This window comes from Ranitomeya variabilis, chromosome 3 (genome assembly GCF_051348905.1).
Source record: "Ranitomeya variabilis isolate aRanVar5 chromosome 3, aRanVar5.hap1, whole genome shotgun sequence".
Taxonomy (NCBI): domain Eukaryota; kingdom Metazoa; phylum Chordata; class Amphibia; order Anura; family Dendrobatidae; genus Ranitomeya; species Ranitomeya variabilis.
This window is the reverse complement of record NC_135234.1, coordinates 496,059,705-496,084,875: the sequence shown is the minus strand read 5'-3', so window position 1 is coordinate 496,084,875 and position 25,171 is coordinate 496,059,705. Positions and strand designations below refer to the sequence as shown.

The 25,171-nt window shown below is 42.8% G+C and overlaps 1 protein-coding gene across 1 annotated transcript in view; it reads right to left on the bottom strand.

Annotated features, from left to right (window-relative positions):
* Positions 1 to 8,147: 8,147 nt before the first annotated feature.
* Positions 8,148 to 25,171, bottom strand: part of CIP2A (cellular inhibitor of PP2A) — a 126,387-nt gene continuing 109,363 nt past the window's right edge. The window contains exons 20-21 of the mRNA XM_077296808.1: positions 14,468 to 14,607; positions 8,148 to 9,550 (exon numbers count right to left, since the gene is read on the bottom strand). Of these exons, the coding sequence (XP_077152923.1) occupies positions 9,380 to 9,550; positions 14,468 to 14,607 (311 nt within the window). The 3' untranslated portion in view covers positions 8,148 to 9,379. The remainder of the gene's footprint in view (positions 9,551 to 14,467; positions 14,608 to 25,171) is intronic.

Here is a 25,171-nt window from a genome sequence, read left to right as displayed (position 1 = left end):
TTCTCTCTCCTCTGACATGTTATATTATTTTTTTACCTGAAACCCTTTTTTTTTGCGTGATCGCCGATATTCATTGAATAACGGCGATCAGGGACTAGAAAAAACAGCCCTGATCGTGTTAATAACAACAATTTTATTTCTATAGCGCCAACAAACATTCCGCAGCACTTTACATTACAGATGGGATTTGTACATACAACAAAAGACATTACAGAATAACAATAATCACATAAACCAACAGATACCAAGAGGAGCGAGAGCCCTGCTCACAAGCTTACAATCTATGAGGAAATAGGAGAGACACAAAAGATGGATGGTGACAATTGCTTTCATTCTTCTGATCAGCCATAATGTAAGAAATCGGGTGTTCATGTAATGCTGCATGCACCGGTTATCAGCCAGAATATGTAACAGTACAGACACAGAGGGCTATTAAATGCATAAAGCGTGAGAGAACATGATACAAGGAACCTGGCTATGGTAGAAAATTTTGAATGGGCAACACAGGGATAGTTATATTAATGTGTTGAGGTGTTAGGCCTGTCTGAAGAAATGTGTTTTTAGGGCACGCTTAAAACTGTGGGTATTGGGGATTAATCGAATTACCCTGGGTAGTGCATACCAAAAAATTGGCGCAGCACATGAGAAGTCTTAGAGACGGGAGGTTCTGATTATTGAAGATGTTAACCTCAGGTCATTAGTAGTGATGAACAAGTATATTCATTGCTCGGGTGGTCTCTGAGTATTTTGTAGTGCTCGGACATTTAGTTTTCGTCTCCTCAGCTGCATGATTTACGGCTGCTAGCCAGGCTGAATACATATGAGGAATGCCTGTTTGTTAGGGAATTCCCACATGTATTCAGGTTGTACAGCAGCCATAAATCATGCAGCTGAGGCGATGAAAACTAAATCTCCGAGCACGCCAAAATACTCGGAGACCACCCGAGCAACAATGCTATTCGCTCATCACTAGTCATTAGCAGAACAGAGGGCATGGGTAGGGTGGTAGACAGAGGGCGGAGATGTGGGGTGGTGCTGAACTCTGGAGTGCTTTGTGGGTGAGAGTGATAAGTTTATATTGAATTCTGCAGTGGACGGGTAACCAGTGTAATGACTGGCACAAGGTAGAGGCATCAGTGTAACGGTTGGTGACGAATATGATCGTGGCTGCAGCATTCAAGATAGATAGGAGGGGGGAGTTTGGTAAGAGGGAGACCGATTAGTAAAGAGTTACAATAGTCCAGACGAAAATGAATAAGAGTGACAGAGTTTATGTGGAGTCAAAAGTAAGAAAAGGTCGAATTCTAGAAATGTTTTTGAGGTGTAGATAACAAGAGCGAGCCAGTGATCGGATGTGGGGGGTGAATGAAAGCTCGGAATCAAGTTTAACCCCAAGACAGCGGGCATGTTGCTGGGGAGTAATGGTAGAACCACACGCGGAAATGGCAATGTCAGGCAAAGGTAGGTTAGTAGAAGGAGGAAACACAAGTTCAGTTTTTGACAGGCTCAGTTTCAGATAGAGGGAGGACATGATATTGGATACAGCGGTAAGGCTGCATTCACACATCAGGTTTTTGCTGTCAGACACAATCCGGCGAATTCTGAAAAAATAAATCCATCGCAGATTGTGAAAAACTGATGCAACGGTTCCGTTTTTTCGACGGATCTGACTAGCTGATCCAGCTAATTGGATACTCAAAAAATTGGAGCATGCTCAGTTTAAAAAATGGAATCTGTCGCCGGATTCCGTCATTTTATGGATCCAACGCCATAGGGTTCCATTGTAGCAAACGCCGAATGCCAACGGAGCCGGCACTGTCCGGTTTTTCACCAGAGACAAAAAACTTAACTTTGTACGTTTTTTCACGCCGCCGGATCAACAATTTTCACCGAAAAACAGTGAACGTTGCGGTTCCTACGCAAGTGTACTGATTTGCCCTGTTGAGGGCGGCGTAAAGTACTGCAATGCGCAGGCGCCGGGCCTCTGACCTTTCCCGGCGCCTGCGCACTGCAGTACTTTGCTCTGCCCTCAACATGGCAGAGAATAACACCTGCGCAGGAGCCGCAACATAAGCAAGGAAGAGGACGTCATCGCATGAAGATGAGAAGCGCCGGACCACCCCTGGGTGAGTATAATCTAACTTGTTTTTCTTAGCTTTCAGGTTACATCGGGGGGCTTAACTACAGCATGCTAGAGATAAGCCCCTGACGGCGGTGGCCACAGTTTATAGCGGCAAAATGAGGTGACAGATTCCCTTTAAAGGAAACCTGTCACCCACAAAATGGAAGATGAGCTAAGTCCACCAGCATTAGAGGCTTATCTACAGCATTCTGGAATGCTGTAGATAGGCCCCCGAAGTATCCTGAAACATGAGAAAAAGAGGTTAGATTATACTCACCTGGGCGGGCGGTCCGATCCGGGGCCTCCCATCTTCATAGGATGACGTCCTCTTCACACTGCGGCTCCGGCGTACTTTGTCTGCCCTGTTGAGGGCAGAGCAAAGCACTACAGTGCGCAGGGCCTCTCTGACCTTTCCCGGCACCTGCGCACTGCAGTACTTTGCTCTGCCCTCAACAGGGCAGACAAAGTACGCTGGAGCCGAAGCATGAAGACAAGACGACGTCATCGTGTGAAGATGGGAGGCCCCGGACCGGACCGCAGCGGGACTGCCCCTGGTTGAGTATAATCTAACCTTTTTTCTCATGTTTCAGGATACATCGGGGGCTTATCTACAGCATTACAGAATGCTGTAGATAAGCCCCTGATGCCGGTGGGCTTAGCTCATCTTCCATTTTGGGGATGATAGGTTCCCTTTAAGACCAGAACTTCATTTTGTGCAAAGCTAGAGATCACTCTGCACTCAATATTGATGCTGCACATAAACCCAGACTCATAGTGAAAGAGTGGCCAGAGATAATGTCTCGGCCCCTATATATACCACTCCCTATAAGACATGTACCAATAAAGGAGAACAACTGGAGTGTTTAAGATAGATAAATTGAAAGTTTATTACAAAAATACATTAAAAATGACACACTAAAAGACACCAATTGAAAAACACTAGAAAATAGACTCAGTGCCGGTATCCTTCATTGGCCACAATTACCACAATTAATAGTTAAATAACATGTAAAATTTAGCCAACATCAAGGATCCGTGACCACCAGAAACCCACAAAAAGGACCAAAAGACAAAGTCAGCCTATATATTTCTTTGCTGGAACCTACCGCCAAATAAGGCTTCAAACAGTAAAAATCTGGCCATATTTTAGTCCAAAATGAGGGTAAATACAGAGTGTCCATAGGGGAAGTATAAGTAAAAAGCCCACCGGCATGAAAAAAAACCCCCACCAGAACACCGACCATATTAATATCTTACCCAGCACTGAGGTCCCTGGATTGGGCGCTACCCCCATTATATTGATGGAAGGAAAAATTTTCTCTATCCAGAAAATAAAGGCTCAATTCTGGGACATTAATAATCTTTATTTTTATATAGCGCTAACATATTCCACAGCGCTTTACAGTTTTGCACACATTATCATTGCTGTCCCTGATGGGGCTCACAATCTAAATTCCCTATCAGTATGTCTTTGGAATGTGGGAGGAAACCCACGCAAACACGGGGAGATCATATAAAAAAAAAGAAGCTACATGATAAACATATCCCCTACTCTATGATTTACCCAGCCAGGCTCAAAGTAGTAGCCATGGGTGGAATATGCATGTTTGAATCCCCTACAGAAGCCCTATCATGGCTGGACTCCTTTTGAAAATCTCTTCATAAGGGAGCTTGGTTCAAGAGACTTTCCTTCTCTGATCGTGGTGGATGAAAAGACTTTTCTTTACCTGACTGATCTGGCAAATAGCCGTTAATTTTTCACTCTTATTGTTAAGCGGTAAAATTTGGAGTTGAAATGATGTTAGTTATACTGATGCACATATTTACATTCCTACTTTTTAGTGCATTCAGGCTGTGGAGTAGCCCTTCTTTTCTTATTGTGAGAGAAATGATTCTGTTTGAATATGTTGGAGTTAAAATTAGGGTGTTATCCAGAGAAACCTTCTATACTATATAGTGGAGTACTTGTCAAGAGCGGGTAGCTAGAGCAAACATGTTTTATACTCTTAACTAGGTGATAGTCGGTCTGATAATGCACTCCATTTATCATGACGCACATAACTAATGTTACAGGTGTAAGGTTGAGAGGATGGGGGTGACAGTAAAGAGGGGACCGCACCACACCGGGACCGCCCCCCCAGGTGAGTATAATCTAACTTGTTTTTCTTATCTTTCAGGTTACATCGGGGGCTTATCTACAGCATTACAGAATAAGCCCCTGATGCCGGTGGTCTTAGCTTTTAGGCAAATTTTGCGGTGACAGATTCCCTCTAAATAATATTAATTTTATTGCTGTTGCCTTGTATATACCACCGCTTACTTGGTTGTAATCTTTAAAAACAAAAAAAGTATATTTCATACAGAGACACCAGTCTTGATAGTAGGAGATTTCAATACTTATTTCTATGACTTCTGGGATAGATTTCATATAGGTAACTTCGAAAATGCACAATACACCTCCTTATTCAACCTATTAAAAGAAACAGGTTTGTTAGAACTCTTGAGAATAAGATATACTGAAGTTAGGCAATATTCTTGCTATTCTTCTGTAAAGAATAGATTATTATTTGCCAAGGAGTGTCTCAGATAACTTACCGATACAGCTACAGATGGGAAACAGTGAGCGTTTAGGAAAATCATTGTGGCGTCTTAACACTCTCTGGCTACAGCTGATGGGTACTACTCTTAGGCCGGGGTCACACTTGCGAGTGCAATGCGAGAAACTCGCGCGAGTCTCTTGCATCAAAAGCCGGCACTGCCGCCAGCACTCGGGACCGGAGCGTGCGGCTGCATGTATTTCTATGCAGCTGAACGCTCCGGTCCCGAGTGTCGGCAGCAGTGCCGGGTATTGATGCGAGAGACTCGTTCAAGTTTCTTGCATTGCACTCGCGTGTGACCCCGGCCTTAGAGGTAGACTCGTATAATACTTTGGTTTTAATGGTGGGTCAACATCTAGAACATATGTATGAGATGATATGAAGGCTTTGGTGAGGTTAGTCTGTATTATGGAGATTAGTAAAAAAAAAAAAAAAAAATCCAAGCCAAAGGAACACAATTTGCAACAAGGTGTATGAGTGGGAGAGGCAAAATATATGAATGATCCCACAGAGGAAAATAAATCAGAGTGGGGGAATGTTCAAAAAATGTCTGAACACTTAATGTCAGTCGTGGCTAGTGTTGAGCATTCCGATACCGCAAGTATCGGGTATCGGCCGATACTTGCGGGTATCGGAATTCCGATACCGAGATCCGATACTTTTGTGGTATCGGGTATCGGTATCGAAACAACATTAATGTAATAATGTGTAAAAGAAAGAATTAAAATAAAAAATATTGCTATACTCACCTCTCCGACGCAGCCTGGACTTCACGGAGGGAACCGGCAGCGTTCTTTGCTTAAAATTCGCGCGTTTACTTCCTTCCGTGAAGTCCCGGCTTGTGATTGGTCGCGTGCCGCCCATGTGGCCGCGACGCGACCAATCACAAGCCAGAACGTAATTTTAAAATCATGAAGGACCTGAAATTACGTCACGGCTTGCTGTGATTGGTCGCGTCGCGGCCACATGGGCTGCACGCGACCAATCACAAGCCGGGACTTCACGTAAGGAAGTAAACGCGCGAATTTTAAGCAAAGAACGCTGCCGGTTCCCTCGGTGAGGTGAGTATAGCAATATTTTTTATTTTAATTCTTTCTTTTACACATTAATATGGATCCCAGGGCCTGAAGGAGAGTTTCCTATCCTTCAGACCCTGGGAACCATCAGGGATACCGTCCGATACTTGAGTCCCATTGACTTGTATTGGTATCGGGTATCGGTATCGGATTGGATCCGATACTTTGCCGGTATCGGCCGATACTTTCCGATACCGATACTTTCAAGTATCGGACGGTATCGCTCAACACTAGTCGTGGCCCAAAGACAACTATTTGTTAAAAATACTTTTTAGATGGAGAAAATGCTGGTCATTTACTAGCATCCATAGTTAAAGCTCAAACAGGAGTCTCGCACAAACAGGCTGGAAATAAAGGATGGGAGGGCGATTACAGAAATTGAGGAATTTATTGATATTTTATGCTCATACTATATAAAAATTTATAACTCTAAAAGTAATCCCCTACATAGTGATATTACTTAACTTAATGGAGTTACCATCCCCAGAAGTTTCTGAAGCTTCTAGGGAAACACTTGACCAATCCTTGACTTTGGAAAAGTTGGAGAATGCACTTCAATCGTTGCAAATTGAAAAGTAGACAGGGACCAGGGCTTCTGAGATTTTCTAAATAAATGGTGAAATTCTGCTGCCCAAACTGTCAGAGGTGGTTGAGGAAGCACAAGAGACAGGTTCATTACCAGATTCTATGAAAGAAGCCATAATTGTCCTATTAAACAGAGAAAGGTTTTTTCCCCAACCTGACTCATATAGGCCGATATCCTTACTCCCAATGTATGTGCGATTAAAGGCTGAAGCTTTGGCCAATAGACTAAAGTTATCAAAGAATTGGTTCATAGAGATCAATCTGGCTTCATGCCAAACACATCCATTGCAGTGAACTTAAGGTTCCAAATGAGTTCTCATGGGGGGTGGTAATAGGGCAATCTAGTCTCTTAATGCAACCATAGCCTTTGACAGTATAGAATGTAACCATTTATGGGTAGTGTTGAAGATGGAATTTGGCCCTAACTATATTGCTTTAATTTGCTTACTCTATACCTCCCCACTCACTATACTAAGAGTTAATTGCCAACTTTTGGGAATGTTTAAACTGGAGAGAGGCACTAGGTAGGGTTGCCCTCTATCACCCCTCCTCTTTGCCTTGGCGATTGAACCGTTGGCATGCCAACTGAGGGAATCGGGCTTTAAGGGACTTGAATATGTAGAATAAAGGAACGGGTAAGCCTGTACACCTGCAACATGTAGCTTTTTATAGCTAGTGTGATGACCTCAATAGGTCCAATAATGGACAAACTAGTGGACTTTGGTCAGGCTAGTCGATCAATTGGCATAAATCTGTTTTAACGCCAATGGATTCTTTGCTCACCTCTCAAATATTAAAGGGCTACTGTCACCCCCCGCCAGCCGTTATAAACTAAAAGAGCCACCTTGTGCAGCAGTAATGCTGCATTCTAACAAGGTGGCTCTTTTAGTTTTTGGTTCAAGTATTCCCAAAATAAAGCGTTTTGAAAGTTAGCCAAAATACCTGTCGTTAGCCAGGGAGGCGGGTCCTCACTCCCCAGCTTGAACCGCTACTCTGCCGTCACTCCAATCTTCAGGGACTTTCGGCGCCACCCCCTCCGCGCTTTTTTCTCTTCAAAACCGGCGCCTGCGCTGTGTGTAAGCTCTGGCCGTGTGACGTCCCAACCAGGCTTGCAGACTGCGCCTGTGCGGGCATTGCGGCCACCCACCTTGGGAATCCCAGCCCCGCAGTGTGTTATGCATTATGCACAGTGCGGGGCTAGGATTCCTGGGCATGCGCACTGCGTGTGTCAGCCTGCCACCCAGGTCCCCCGCCTTATAGCGTCTGTATACTGTACTGTATACTGTACGAGGAGGCACGATCAGCTGAATACAGTATACAGACGCTGTAAGGCGGGGGACCTGGGTGGCAGGCTGACACACGCAGTGCGCATGCCCAGGAATCCTAGCCCCGCACTGTGCATAATGCATAACACACTGCGGGGTACACATTATCGGTAGAGGAAATCTTATTGAAATTATTTTAATGCCCAATTACTTTATGTCCTTACGTCTAAGTCCATGCAAATATCAACAGCTGCACTCCTTAGTGTTTAAAAGTGGAAATACCAAACTTTTTAAAATTATTTTTCATATTTAAGTTCACTAAAAACAAATGTCAAAAATTTTTTTTTACATTTTTTCAATTGTTTACAATTTTTTTTATTACACATTCCCCTTAAATACAAAAAAAAAAAATAAAAAAATGATTTGATTAAAAAATATATATATCTTCAGTATAGCTTAGTTATTACATTGGAGAAATAAAAAGGAAACAAATCAGAAGACATGCTGTACATATTTAGCCTTTTAATATTTTCAGACACATACAAAAGACAATAGTCGAGCTCATGTTAGACAATTCATTTAAAAAAGCAAATGCACCAATTTATGTACATTGCAGGTATTTCTAAAACAGCCAATGTGACATCTGTAGTGCCGATTAGTGAGATCATGGTGAAATTGGAATCTAGTTGTACGCTCATTACAAAATATTTCATACTTTAGCTAAAATAAATATACTAAAATGTAATTCATATTATTTATGCTAAAAGTGCACTGAGGACTGATATGAAGAAAGAGCAAAAATTCATTACTTATTTGAACCTTGCAACTAAAAATTCACGTGTCCCAGTAGAATCCAATCTCTCACTTAGCATTTACTAAGGGGTAACGGGAAAACAATAGTCATTTTAATGACATGCTGGAAGCTCCAACATTTATGTGAAGAAAGTTTTAATCATTGTAAAATAAATAGTTATGCAGCTTTCTAATAAATTGGCTTTTCAATTTCTTACCATTTTTATGATCTCTGCTTCCGCTCAGTGCGTGGAAACATTTGTATTCATTATTCAAAGACTGAAAATATCCAATAGATACAAAGGCTAAAAAAGTTTCTATGTTAACAATGAGCATTTCCACAACTTCACTGTAAGCCAAGTCAATCAAAAAATGGTGAAGAAATAAAAAAGAGAGTAAAGCCCCCATACATGTTAGATAACTTGGTTTGGCCGATCAATTAGCTGGCAGCTATTTCCCCCGATCCTCCCATTCACAGGCTTGCTTTATCCTCTATGAGAGCGCCGTTGTCAGATATCTCTGGAGGCGGCTTAGTTCTTAGAGAACAAATGGATGTACAATCCAAAAATACTGGATCCTTAGCTCCTCTGACTGTCACGTGTCAGGGGACTCCATACACAGAGTGTCGGTCAAAACCCGTTAATATTTGTTAATATTAGAAGTTAATCTAAGGTGTATGGGGGCCTAATGAGGACAGAGGACCCCTTTATAATACAATTCTACACCAGAAGCATTACCAAAGCCATACCATTATATATTTTAAAGGATTTATATAAATTATAGATTCCTTATTAAACTTTGTACTGTATCATTAAACCATTAAGAAGTACAGATTTCATCATTAGGATCTCATTAAAAAAAGTTATATTTTGGCATAACTATCCTTCCCTGTGATGTTATGGACTTGCTCTTCATAGAGATGGTTAAGATACAGCAGTGTCACTAAAGGCTGAGGTTCACGGTCTCGGTGTTGAGTTTGCCGCTGCTCAGGCTGTGTATCATGGCAATCATGTGGGAATGTTTGCTCAGCTCTTCTTGTTGAGATTTCAGAATTGCTTCTCTTTCCTCCAAACGGGTTTCTAGCTGAGTCTTCTGAACTTCTAGTGAAGATGCCTATATTGTAATGACAATATGTAACATACAAGGTTAAAAGATTATATATATTTTTTTTCATTATTATAGCGCCATTTATAAGAACATTTAGGAAAAAAATATATTCTATGGATAGAAAAAAATAGTAACAAAAAAATGCTCCTTCCGTAATATTTTAAGCCAGTTGCATAATAAATTGAGAGTTGACCTCTTTATTAAAAAGAAAAAAAATATAATACATTAAACTGTAAGGCTGTGCTGACAAAAAGTATTACAGAGAACCTGACAGCTGATACAGTTATATGAACAAGTTTGGGCAACCCTATTAATCTTAATGTTTTATAAAAATTGTTTTTTTTGCAACAGCTATTTCAGTTTCATATATCTAATAACTGTTGGACACAGTAATGTTTCTGCCTTGAAATTAGGTTTATTGTACTAACAGAAAATGTGCAATCTGCATTCAAACAAAATTTGACAGGTGCATAAGTATGGGCACCCTTATCATTTTCTTGTTTTAAATACTCCTACCTACTTTTTACTGACTTACTAAAGCACTTTTTTTGGTTTTGTAACCTCATTGAGCTTTGAACTTCATAGCCAGGTGTATGCAATCATGAGAAAAAAAAAGTGGCCACTTGCAAGTTGTTCTCCTGTTTGAATCTCCTCTGAAGATTGGCATCATGGGCTCCTCAAAACAACTGTCAAATGATCTGAAAACAAAGATTATTCAACATAGTTGTTCAGGGGAAGGATACAAAAAGCTGTCTAAGAGATTTAACCTGTCAATTTCCACTGTGAGGAACATAGTAAGGAAATGGAAGAACACAGGTACAGTTCTTGTTAAGGCCAGAAGTGGCAGGCCAAGAAAAACATCAGAAAGGCAGAGAAGAAGAATGGTGAGATCAGTCAAGGACAATCCTCAGACCACCTCCAGAGAGCTGCAGCATCAACTTGCTGCAGATGGTGTCACTGTGCATCGGTCAACTATACAACGCACTTTGCACAAGGAGAAGCTGTATGGGAGAGTGATGCGAAAGAAGCCGTTTCTGCAAGCACGCCACAAACAGAGTCGGCTGAGCTATTCAAAAGCACATTTGGAGAAGCCAATTTCTTTTTGGAAGAAGGTCCTGTGGACTGATGAAACCAAGATTGAGTTGTTCGGTCATACAAAAAGGCGATATGCATGGCGGCAAAAAAAACACAGCATTCCAAGAAAAACACTTGCTACCCACAGTAAAATTTGGTGCAGGTTCCATCATGCTTTGGGGCTGTGTGGCCAATGCCGGCACCAGGAATCTTGTTAAAGTTGAGGGACGCATGGATTCCTCTCAGTATCAGCAGATTCTTGACAATAATGTTCATGAATCAGTGACAAAGTTGATGTTACGCAGGGGATGGATCTTTCAGCAAGACAATGATCCAAAACACCGCTCCAAGTCTACTCAGGCATTCATGCAGCGGAACAATTACACTGTTCTGGAATGGCCATCCCAGTCCCCAGACCTGAATATCATTGAACATTTGTGGGATCATTTGAAGAGGGCTGTCCATGCTCGGCGACCATCAAACTTAACTGAACTGGAATTGTTTTGTAAAGAGGAATGGTCAAAAATACCTTCATCCAGGATCCAGGAACTCATTAAAAGCTACAGGAAGCGACTAGAGGCTGTTATTTTTGCAAAAGGAGGATCTACTAAATATTAATGTCACTTTTCTGGTGAGGTGCCCATTCTTATGCACCTGTCAAATTTTGTTTGAATGCAGATTGCACATTTTCTGTTAGTACAATAAACCTAATTTCAAGGCGGAAACATTACTGTGTCCAACAGTTATTAGATATATGAAACTAAAATAGCTGTTGCAAAAAAAAACAATTTTTATAAAACATTAAGCTTAAGATTAATAGGGGTGCCCAAACTTTTTCATATAACTGTACTTACTGCCCGATCAACAGACAGCATCTGATAAAGGCTGTATGATTTCAGTCATATAAACACACTTTATAAGCCGGTTGGTGAGCAAGCTGCACAGGTGAATACTCAAAAAGGCCAGTTCCTGGTGACCTCTCCCTGTCTGCTGCCAATGACTGACACGTCTCTCTATATACATGCATGCAAGGAAAAACCTGCTACTCCAAGGAAGCAGGCAGGAAGAGGGCACCAGGAACTGGCCTTTCAGACTAATCTCCTGTGCAGCTCGGTCCTGGCAGCTTTTAAAAGTGAAGCTAATGCATGATGCCCAATCCGTGGGCAGCAGGTATAAGGCACTGGATGTATTGTCTCAGCCGGCGAAGTTTAACTCTTTCCATAGCCGATGGGGACCGAGTCTGTACACTAGTGAGGCAGAGTGAACATGCGCTCTGCTGTGCACTTTTTTAGGAAGTCACTCACCTCCCTATACACAGGAGGAAAAAGTTCACTCCCAACAATAGGCTAGCACTCATACATACACACATGGGACAAACGTTCATTCCCCCCACACATACGAGGCAAACGCTCATTTCTTCTTCCACACACAAGGCAAAAGTTCATACACCCCCCCCCCCCCCCTCACATGAGACAATGTTCATTCCCTCTTTTCACATGAGGCAAATGTTCTCTCCCCCTCCCACACACATATGGCTAGCGTTCACTCCAACCACTATGCACACATAAGGCAAACATTCACTCCTCCCCCCACAAGAGGCACACATACACACAGCAAATGTTCATTCCCCAACATCACACACAAGGCAAACGTTCAATCCTTCCTTCCCTTCTGCACCCGAGGCACAGGTTTATTCCTCTCCCCTCACGCACACACGAGGTATACATTCATTCCTCCAATTAACAAAGTCTTTGTAAGCCATTCCCAGTGTATCAATTTAGAATGTCCTCAATTTATTGTGTTTTGCAATGCCACCTTGTTTTGCATACACTCCCTTTTTCAGAGACAATAACCAGTTTATCTTACCAATAAATTCTCATACAGTCGGACCCTTCTCATCTAATCAGTGTTGTGCTAACAGCATCTTTGCCATATAAAGCATTCTTGGGACTTCATTTGTTCCTGGCTTGTCAGTCTCAAGGACCTCAACATAACCCAGAATACACTGCAAAGTCGTCAGGGAAACATTTACAAAATAGACATTAATTTTGTCTATTATTCCTATCTAAAACCCTTCAAGATATGGACACGTTGACAACATGTGGAGCAGACCCATAGATTACGATTTGCAGCCAGTATAAAGCAAGTCACCCCTAATCCCTAGATCATAAATTCAGGTGCTCTATATACCCAGGGAAGTACATATGTCACAATCTATCACATAGCCTATTCAGTGAGAAGAGGGGAACCCTCTCAAATCTCACTCCATTGTCCCACTTCAATGGGCCTTATGTCCCCTTCCCATTTTTCTGTACTTTGTATTTTGAGAACACTAAACCCAACAGTGATCAGTATTGTATGAGTATAACTACCCCTGAGTTAAGGTACCTTCACACTAAACGATATCGCTAGCGATCCGTGACGTTGCTGCGTCCTGGCTAGCGATATCGTTTAGTTTGACACGCAGCAGCGATCAGGATCCTGCTGTGATATCGCTGGTCGTTGAACAAAGTTCAGAACTTTATTTGGTCGTCAGACCGGCGTGTATCGTCGTGTTTGACACCAAAAGCAACGACACCAGCGATGTTTTACACTGGTAACCAGGGTAAACATCGGGTTACTAAGCGCAGGGCCGCGCTTAGTAACCCGATGTTTACCCTGGTTACCAGTGTAAAATGTAAAAAAAACAAACTACATACTCATCTTCGTGTCCCCCGGCGTCCGCTTCCCACACTGACTGAGCGCCGTAAAGTGAAAGTGAAAGTACAGCACAGCGGTGACGTCACCGCTCTGCCGTTAGGGCCGGCGCTCAGTCAGTGCAGGAAGCGGACGCCGGGGGACGCGAATGTAAGTAAGTACTGTTTGTTTTTTTTACATTTTACGCTGGTAACCAGGGTAAACATCGGGTTACTAAGCGCGGCCCTGCGCTTAGTAACCCGATGTTTACCCTGGTTACCCGGGGACCTCGGCATCGTTGGTCGCTGGAGAGCGGTCTGTGTGACAGCTCTCCAGCGATCAAACAGCGACGCTGCAGCGATCGGCATCGTTGTCGCTATCGCTGCAGCGTCGCTTAATGTGAAGGTAACTTTAGTTATGCTGAATATGTGATGTATTATACTAAGAGTTCATATGCTTTCAATGGCCGGAGTAGAGAAGCTGCTGTGAGATGACTGTTAGCAGCTTCACTCTCCTGATAAGAAAAGGATAGAGCACTGAAATTGCAACACACCAATCCCTACATTCCCCCGACATCATCTGCTTGAGAAAGTTGCCGGACCACAGAATGTATCAGATCCTGTGTAATGCTCCAACTGCCTCTTGCGAGTGCTAATGAACAGTGAGTAGGCTTGGAATTTTAGACCTAGGTCGTTACTACCTCCAAAACTGTGGTGAAAATATGATACCTGTGACAAAGGAATAATATACTTCATTATGAACTCATACATTTCAGTAAAGTGTTTTATGTGCAAGAACAGAAAACATATTTTGACAATTTACACGATAATATGCTCTATTACACACATTTGATATCCAGTGCTAAATTGAATCCCTTTCTATATTGACGATATTGCATTTTTGGAGAGTAGGGAGGCCCATATACAAAATCAGATGGTCAGCTGTTCTTGGAAAAAAATTGATGGGTTCAGGGGACTTTCCTTCAATGTGTATGGCGGTCTTTACTATAAAGTGTTACCCCAATTAGTCATTATGAATCAATCTCGTTAGGAAAAGTCACTGTTCCTTAGGATTATAATTCTGAAGAACACTGGCAATGAACTTTAGCAATGGCAAAACCCCTTGCTATACAAAGTTATATTTTCTTAGTCATCACAAAAATAAACATCTCACCTTAATACTCAATTCCTTTCTTGCTTGTTCAGTTTTACTTAGTTCTTTGCGAAGAATATCAATAGTTTCCTCCATATCTTCTTTTTCCTTTTGTTTCACTTTAACTTTTTCCTCTAAGCCCTTCACTTTCTTTTGTAAATCTGTAACAATGAGATAATGGATAGTAGATATGTACAATTGGATTCTTGGGGGAGCAGTGGCTTGCACATTTGTAAGTGAAATACTTTAATGGTATCATCAGGAGTTGCCTAAAGCAGCAGCTACTAATGTGCCAGCACGCCATTTTGCCTGCATCCGTCAAGGGCAAAACAGTGGATAATAACCAATTAGAGATAGTGCCACCATTATGCTGCTGTCCCCAGCGGTGGACAATTCCTTCAACCCCTTCCAAACATATGATGTACCGGGCACATTGTATTTTGCAGTGACTTGCCAACATATAATGTACCGCACCAGTACGATATGGTGATTTTGCGGGAACAGCGCCTGCATGATCAACACCAGGAGCTCCACTTAAGTTACAGCCGAGCTCCAGCTGCCACAGCCAGTGCGAGCACTACAGCTGGCTGTTTATCCATCAATAAGTACAAGGTTGGGAGAGGGAGAGTGCTTCCTCCTCCAAGGGATAGCAGGGGGAGGCCCAATGGTTGCCATGACAGCAGGAGGTCAAGTAATGACCTACTGGTCTGCCAGGAAAGGTGGCCCGTTAAAACATGCTAGGAGCATCGTCTAAAACAGAGGTCCCCAACGTTTCTGACCTTGAGAGCCACATTCAGCTCTGAGAGAGGGTCGGGAGCCACATCAAGCCTTGAGAGAGGGTCGCGAGCCACATTCAGCTCCCGCCCCCTCACAATAGTGGCAACCAAAGCCCCTATTACAGGCACAATGGTTAACCAAAGCTTTTCCACAAAAATCACGCCAAAGAAGAATACTAAGATTCAGGGGTTCCCACAATACCCCCATTCAGTATTCTCCTATAAAGCACTCCCAAGACACTGTCACATCAAGCTTCAAAAATCTCCTCTGACAGGTGGTATCAACTTGTCTCCAGCGTACCATTCTTAAATTATCTCAAAACCCCTAAAACCAGTATATGTGCGTCCAGATCTGCTCTTCTGAGCAGGGCTGCTCACGAAATTCACCATTTTTAGATTTGCTCTTCATACCTGTTTGCTAGAACTGGAGCTAATTCACCAAGCTGACAGACAGCTGCGAGCCACAATTCATGGAACTGCGAGCCACATGTGGCTCCCGAGCTACAGGTTGGGGACCCCTGGTCTAAAAGGTGTTTTGTAAGTGTAACACTGACAGGTGTAAGGCAATTCATGAGAAAAGCAATGCATTATACCAGTTATCAGAATAATAAAAGTTAAAGTCCCATAGAGGTACTGAGTTTTAAAAAAATAAAATCGATGCAACCCGATCTATAGAACGGTCAAGCTATTCAACCCCTGCAATGAACACACACTGTAAAAAACTATACTTTTTCATCATACCACAAAAAAAAGTAGACAAAACGCGATCAAAAAGACAAACATAAATAAAAATGGTATCACTGAAAATATCTCGTCATCCAAGATACAAGACCCTATACAGGTCCATCAGTGGAAAAATAAAAAAACTACAGTTCTCAAAATATAGTGATGCAAAAACAATTTTATTTTTATAAAATTGTATTTGTGTACAAGCGGCAAAACATATATTAAAAAAAAAATAAAAAAAAATGTGATACCGCTGTAATCGCACTGACCTTGCGATAAAACAGTCTTATCACTTACTGAACGGCGTAAATAAAAAATAATTCCTAACTTTTTTTTTACCATTCTGACTTTAACGTTATGAAATGTAATCAAAAAGCCTTATGTGCCTGAACATGGTACCAATAAAAATGACAACTAATTCAGCAAAAAACAAGCCCTCACATAACTTTTAGCAGAAATACAGAAACATTATAGCTCACAAAATATGGAAATGCAAAAAAAAAAAAAATTACATATATACATATACACACGCACATAGGAAGCCTTGCATGTGTTTTTTATTCTAAATTACTGAGATAATGACTTTTGGGTTTCCATTGGCTGTAAGCCATAATCATCAACATTAACAGAAATAAACACTTGAAATAGATCACTCTGTTTGCAATGACTCTATATGAGTTCACTATATCTATCTATCTATCTATCTATCTATCTATCTATCTATCTATCTATCTATCAGATTGTGGCCCGATTCTAACGCATCGGGTATTCTAGAATATGTATGTATGTATGTATGTATGTACGTCGCGCTGTGAGTGGGGGCTAAATTCCGCGGCAATATCGCTGACTGGTCGCGCCCGGCTGGCCGATCAGCGAAGCGTGGTTCAAATCTGCCGCCAATTCGCAGCCGGACTGCGCCTGTCGCTGATTAGTCGTTCCTGGACGGCCACGACCAATGACCGAAGCAGTGTTTAAATCTCGTGCCAATATCGCTGATTGGTCGCGGCCAGGCACGACCAATCAGCAAAGCGTGGTTTAAATCCCGTGTCAATTCGCAGCTGGACTGTGTCTGTCGCTGATTGGTCGCAGGATGTCGGGGGTTCGGGGTGCAGGATATAGTACAGCCACGTAGTATGTAGTATATAGCGCCGCCACACGGTATATAGCGCAGCCACGCGGTATATAGCGCAGCCACGCGGTATATAGCGCAGCCACGCGGTATATAGCGCAGCCACGCGGTATATTGCAGCCACGCGGTATATTGCAGCCACGCGGTATATTGCAGCCACGCGGTATATTGCAGCCACGTGGTATATTGCAGCCACGTGGTATATTGCAGCCACGTGGTATATAACAGCCCACGCAGTAAATAACACTGCCCATGTAGTATATATCAGTCACGCAGTATATAACACAGCCCACGTAGTATACAGCAGTGTGGGCACCATATCTCTGTTATAAAAAAAGAATTAAAATAAAAAATAGTCATATACTCAGCCTCCGACGTCCACCGAAGTTGTCCCGATGTGTGCAAGGCTGCCGCCAGCTTCCGTTTCCAGTGATGCATTGCGAAATTACCCAGATGACTTAGCGGTCTCGCTGTGCCCGCCGCTGATTGGTTGCGGCCGGCTGGCCGTGACCAATCAGCAACTTGGGATTTCCGTGACAGACAAACAAACAGATGGAAGTGCCCCTTAGAAGATTATACATAGAGATATAGATATATATTTTACAGTAAAAGTTTAGTGTGTGATAGTAGTAAGCAAAAAAGTTAAAAATCCGGTATTGCTGTTATCCAGGGGTGGGGAACCTCAGGCCCCAGAGCCATTTACAGCCCTCGATGACCTTTTAGTAGGCCCCGAGCAGATTCTCAGGGACTGCATTCTTGGGCAAGGAGCTGTATTTTGATTGCCATAAGCTCATTAATTTCTTCTTGCACTGTTAGCACAAACACAGTGTTCACTACTGAACATTGAAGGGCGTGCAATGAAAGATTACGTCCTGAAACCAGTGCCAGTATGTACTTTGTGGGCGGAGTTTGAACGGCCCACAAAGGGTGGTATAAATATCCATATGGCCCTTGGCAGAAAAAAAGATTCCCCACTCCTGCTGTAATCGCACCGACCCAAAGAATAAAGTAATCTAACCACTTATAGCTAACGAGGAATGGTGTAATAAATAAAATAAATTCTTGACCTACAATTGATTTAGTTATTCTGCCGCCCAAAGATCACATTACGGCTCTATACACGTTTATCCTGTGCTCTACATAGAGCACTTACGTCGGATTCAGATGAAAGCCCAGATGGAAGACTCCCTATAATGAGGCACATTGAGGCACTGTGGACGTCATGTGGCCTGTGATCCGGTGGTGTCCGTCATTTTGCATGACAGCGTGTCAAACACTGGATGTTAAGGCCCCCCATTCAAGTGATTGGGGTCCTAGTCCAGGTAATGTTCTGGCACCCGAACTTTTTGTAACTGTTCAGCCGAACCCGAACATCCAAGTGTCTGCCCATCTCTAGTGAGGCTTCCAAATTGGGGTCACCTGTGTGGGGGTTATTGCTGTTTGGGCATGGCAGTGACTCTTCAAATGCAACATGGTGTCCCCAATCTATTCCAGCCAAAGTTGAGCTCCAGACTTCAAATGGCGCTCCTTCCAATCCGAATTGTATGCCCAAACAGTAGTTTCAGACCAGATGACGGGAACTGTTATACTAAGAAATTGTGCGTTCCACTTTCTCCGCTTACTCTTGAGAATATGAAAAATTTGGGGCTACAGTAACATTGTGGAATTTTTTTTTCATTTTCACGCCCCAATGTTAAAAAATTCTTTGAATCAGCTGTGGTACCTAGATGCTCACCACACCCCTTGTTGAATTACTTGAGGGTTGTAGTTTCCAAAATGGGGTCACCTCTGGGGGTTTCTACGGTTTTGGCAGATCTGTGGTATGGCAAATGCAACATGGTGTCCGCAATCTATTCCAGACAAAACTGTGCTCCTAAAGGTCAAATAGCACTCCATTTTAGAATCCTGCGTGCGTCCACGTTTCTAACCTCAAATGGGGCATTGTGGTGCTTAGATAAAACTGCACAAGAAATTGCATGAGCCATTTTCTCCTGTTATCTTTGAGAAAAATGAAAAATGTGGGGCTAAACAAACATTTTTGTGGACAATAAGTAATTTTTCCTTTATTAATCATCTTTATTTTTTTTATTGTTTCCACTTTTAATTACTGTGAAGTATCTGAAGGGTTAAATTTTCTAAATGTAGTTTTGACTACCTTAAAAAGGTGCAGTTTTTAAAATGCGGTTACTTTGGGGTATTTTTTGACCTATAGACCCATAAAAGTCGCTTTAAATGTGAAGAGGTTCCTAATAAAACAGGTTTTGTAAATTTTGTTGGAAAAAAGGAAAATTGCAGCTAGACAAAAAAAATATATGGATCTTTAAAAAAAATGATGCTGATGTAAAGCAGACATACGGGAAATGTTATTAATTCTTTTTAGAGGCATGACTGTTTTAGGGGAATAAAAATTAAAAGTTCATAAAAGTTCATAAATGTCACATTTTTCAAAATGTTCACAAATTTCCAAGTTTTCATAAATACCATATTTACCACACTATAAGGCCGGAGTCACACTAGACCGTAATACGGATGAGTGCTATGCGATAAAAAAAAAAATCGCATAGCACTCGGACCAATGTTAATCTATGGGGCAGCTCCTATCATCCGTTGTTTTCTCGGCTATATTCAGGATCCGAGTGAAATCGCAGCATGCTGCGATTGTCAGCGTATCTCGGCCAAGACTCGCCAATGCAAGTCTACGGGTGCGAGAAAAACTTGCACACCATACGGACCATCAGCGTGACATCCGTATGCAATGCGATTTTAACATGAGCTTTTACATAGAGAGAACTGCTGTATGTAAAAGCTCATATTAAAATCGCATTGCATACTGATGCCATACGGATGTCACACTGTTACTAGATGCGAGAAAATCGCATTCTCGCATTGCACTCAGATGACATACGGATCACTGTTCGGGAACATTTGTGCGATTTTCATCCGTCACAATCGGACCGATTTTTTATACGGTAAGTGTGATGCCGGGATAAGAAGCACTTTTTTCCTCCCAAAATTTCGAGGAAAATGGGGGTGTGCCTTATAGTCTCCATGTACCAGCTGTGGATGGGAAAGGGTGGGGGAGCAGCAGAGGCGGACGAGCGGGTCACAAGAGGCAGGAGCCAGCTGTTACCCCTGTGCCCTCTGTTAAAGGGAAATGCATATTCACTGCTCCCCATGCACATAATCCCTCCCACCTCTGCACTGAAGCCATCGCCGAGAGGAGGGAGGGACTATATTAGCCGCAGCCACCAGTTCCTGCAGTAGCTGGGCGATTACGTGTGCCCGCTATTAAAAGAGAATGAATAATCACTGCTCCCCAAGCAGAAAAATGGTATACATGCTGGGCAGCCCGCCTAATCTAATAGTATGGGCGGCACTTATAGACTAAGCCAGACACTGCGCATTTAGGCTATGTGCACACATCCGGAATTGCCGCGGAAATTTCCATGACAATTCCGCAACTGTGCCGCAGGTAAAACGCATGTGGAATTGGCATGCGTTTTCCCGCTAAACACTAGCGTTTTGCAAGCGTAATTAGCTTGCAGAATGCTAGCGTTTTCCAAGCGATCTATAGCATTGCTTGGAAAACTGATTGACAGGTTGGTCACACTTGTCAAACATAGTGTTTGACAAGTGTGACCAACATTTTACTATTGATGCTGCCTATGCAGCATTAATAATAATAAATAAAAATCGTGATATTCTCACCTTCCGGCGTCCCCCACAACCATCCCGCTCCTTGCGATGCCCCCGTTCCCAATAATGCCTAGCGGCAATGACCTCAGATGACGGAGCGGTCTCGCGAGACCGCACGTCATCACAGGTCATTGCTGCAAAGCATCACTGGGAACGGAAGCATCGCGAGGAGCGGGATGGCTGCGGGGGCCGCGGGAAGGTGAGAATATCACGATTTATTATTTTAATTCTTTCTTTTTTTTTTTTTTTTTTTTTTTTTAACAATTATATGGTTCCCAGGGCCTGGAGGAGAGTCTCCTCTCCTCCACCCTGGGTACCAACGGCACATGATCCGCTTACTTCCTGCATGGTGGGCATAGCCCCATGCGGAAAGTAAGCGGATCAATGCATTCCTATGTGTGCGGAATCCCCGCGATTCAGGACAAAGAATGAACATGCTGCGTTTTTTTCCAGAATGCGATTCCACCGCGGAAAAAAACGCACCATGTGGACAAAAATTGCGGATTGTATTCTAATAATAGGATGCTTAATGTATGCGTTTATTTTGCAGTTTTATTGCTTTTTATAGCAAAAAAACCAGGAAAAATCCTGAATGTGTGCACAGCCTTACTGTGTTTTACCAGCACCCTATACAAGCCGCTTTTGTGCAATTTAACGTTAAGCAATCACCCCATCCATGAATTGGTAGATTGTGAGTGGTTGTCATCAGTATTTTGCACCTTTTTTGCTGTGTTAAAGGGAATCTGTCAGCAGATTGCTGCTATGTAATTCGAGAGCAGCATGATGTAGGGATAGACTCTGCTTCCAGTGATGTGTCACATATGTTTTATCAGCAGATTATCACTACAGGACTATGTATCTCGTGCCTCCCAGTCAACCGTTCCATTTAATGCCAAAACATTACTGATCAGCAGCTTTCGGTCAATGCACAGTGTACACTGAAAGCCGCCAATCAGTGCTGTGGGCGGGGTTATAGAACGCTCAACATTTAGAGGACTGGTAGATCTGCAGCAAAGAAAAGACTGATAGTATGCAGCCCAGTAAATGATACATTGCTGGAATCAGTGTCTCAGCCCGTACATCATGCTGCTCTCAGATTACATAGCAAAAACTTACTAACAGATTCCCTTCAAAGACAGCCAGCTTTCATTGGTGAATACAGTTTGGGCAGTATGTAGCCTATTATTCAGACATAATATAGCATGTAGTATCAGGATAGTTCATACACACTGTAGCACTGATTCTATATAGATTTACAATGTTAACCAGGTGCATACAACTGATGCTTTAAGTTAAAGTGGTTCTCCCATCTCCAAGATCCTCTCCCAATATGTAGTGTAATAATAATAATAATAATAATATTAGAAAATACTTACAATTAGAGATGTAGTATTGTTTTTCTGATTTTCTATATCTCTTTCCTTGTGTGCAGGCATTCCAGGACCTTAGGCATCCATGGTTATGACCACTAGCAACTAGCTAACTCACTATATCAGTGGTCGTAACCATGGATACCCAAGGTCCTGCAATGCCTGCACATGAGGAGACATAGTGAAAGAGAAAAACTATACTACATTTCTGATTGGATGTATTTGCTAATAATATTTTTACACCCACTACATATTGGGAGAGGATCTTGGAGACCCCTTTAAGGAGCTGACCACCCTCCATTTACTTGCAAGCTTATTTACATGAAGTTTAAGTTAACTTTCTCAGCAGCCAAGATAAGTCTTACTTCCTACTCAGCAATGTTCTTAGTTTGGTGACTGAGGAGATCCTGATAGGCTTAAAGAGAACCTTTTTCACAAGGGTTAGACCTGTTACGAACTCATAGAATGAGCATATTAATATCTTATTATTTGCCATTGGTGAACCTGTCATCGGGCTTTCCAGATTTAAACTAAAGCTCCCAGGAGTAACTGCTCTATTACCACTGAGCATGGACCTGTATCGAAGCCCCTAACTCCTCCTGCATATGCCAAAAAACGGTAATTAGTCTTACCGGTAATTGTATTTCCAGGAATCCATCCTGACAGCACCATTGGAGGACATCCTTCTTACCCTCAGTGGGACAGGAACAACAAGCGGTTAAAAGGACCCTCCCCACTCCACCCACCAGTGATTTTCTATGTACCACATCTTAATGGATGCAAAAAGAGAGTTTATTAACAGTCATATACCAGTGTCACATCACATTAGTCAATAGTATAAACTTGTAGTGGGAGGGAACTAGTAGTGCTGTCAGGATGGATTCCTGGAAATACAATTACCGGTAAGACTAATTACCGTTTTCCAGTTCACCATCCTGACAGCACCATTGGAGAAATACCAAAGGATGTTAAACTAGGGTGGGACTACTGCATGTAATACTTTTCTACCAAAAGCTAACTGATCTGATGAGACATCTAATTTATAGTGTCTGGCAAAGGTAGAAAGACTGGTCCAAGTAGCCGCCCTACAAATTTGCTCAGCTGAGGCTCCCCCCATGATGTAGAGATCGCTCGGGTTGAATGGGCTCTAAGAATATCCGGGGGATCTTTCCCTTGGTCTGTATATGCTAGGTTTATCATGGTTTTGATCCACCTAGCAATGGTTGATTTTGCTGCCTTGCAACCTCTATTTGGACCCCCGTACTGTATAAACAAGTTAGTGTCTCGTCTCCAACCTTCCGTCGCCCCCAGGGATTTTAGAACAGTCTCCCTAACGTCAAGGTTATGGTAGACCCCTTCCTTCGTGTTTCTAGGGTGTTGGCAGAATGAGGGAAGGATTATCTCCTGATTTATATTTGTTGAGGACACTACCTTGGGGAGGAAGGCTGGGTTAAGTCTTAAGACTATCCTGTCATCAAAGATCTGAAGATATGGGTCCTGAGTGGAAAGAGCCTGAATCTCTCCCAATCTTTTAGCTGACGTGATGGCAATCAGAAAGGCAGTTTTAAAGGAGAGATTGGCTATGCCCATATCTTCTGATAACAAGTACAGGGTTTTACACAGGGCATTAAGGACCAGGTTTAGGTCCCAAGGAGGAGTTGATTTTCTCACAAGTGGTCTCATTCTCTGCGTGGCCCTGGAAAATCTTGCTATCCAAGGATGGGAGGCTAGTGACGTATCAAAAAAGACACTAAGCGCTGCAATCTGTACTTTCAAAGTACAAGGCCGGAGGCCCTTCTAAAAACCGAGTTGCAGGAAGTCGAGGATTCCGGGAATGTCAGGTTTTGAAGTATCCACAGAATCCTCTCCCAGAAAGGAACAATACCGCTTCCAGATTTTGTTATAAATCGCTGAAGTCACCAGCTTTCTGCTTGCCTGGAGTGTGGTAATGACTTCTTCTGACAGGCCTCTGGATCTTAGGGTTCTCCGTTCAGGATCCAAGCAGACAGGTGAAGAGAATCTGGGTCTTCGTGGAACACCGGCCCCTGTAGTAGAAGGTCCTGCCTGTTCGGTAATGATTGGTCTCTCTGTTGACATTCTGGATAGTAGAGAGAACCAGCTCCTTTTTGGCCAAAAAGGAACCACCAGGATTACAGTTGCTCTCTCGTCTCGTATCTTCCTGAGTGTCTTCGGTATCAGAGGAAGAGGCGGAAATGCGTACAGGAGACATTCTCCCCAATACGGAGACAAGGCGTCTACTGCTGTGGCTCCGTCTAGAGGATTGAGAGAGAAAAATGCTCTGGTCTTTGTATTTGATCTGGTGGCAAAAAGATCCACCTGAGGTGTTCCCCACTTCTGGCACAGACTGCTGAATATTTCTGGGTTCAGTTCCCATTCTCCGGGATCTACAGGTGTTCTGCTCAAGAAGTCTGCTACTAGATTCTTGGCGCCTTCCAGGTGAACTGCCGAGATGGATTTGACAGATTTCTCTGCCCATCTGAAAATTTGGTCTGCTAGATGTTGCAGCAGTGGATGTTTCGGACCTCCTTGGTGTCTTAGAAATGCCACTGCTGTGACATTGTCGGACAGTATCTTTACGTGTCTGCCTCTGACCTGTGACTGGGCCTGGTATAACACCTTCCAGATCGCATACAGCTCCCTGAAGTTTGACGACCTTGTGGCAATCTGAGGACTCCATTCTCCCTGGTAGTATGTCCTTTCTATATGTCCGCCCCATCCGAATTGACTGGCGTCTGTGGTAACCGAAACACAGGGATCGAGGATCCATGGAACTCCCTCTTTTAGGTTTTTCGGTGTGGTCCACCAGGTTAGGGATCTCTTTACTGAAAGAGACACAATCATCTTCTTGTCTAGGGAACTCTGTTTCCTGTTCCAAGCTTTCAAAACCTCTCTCTGTAATCCCCGCAAGTGGAATTGGCTCCATTTCACACAGGGTATGCATGCTGTCATAAAGCCCAGAATCCTCATTGCCTCTCTTATGGAGGGGGTACTCCTTCTGAATTGATGT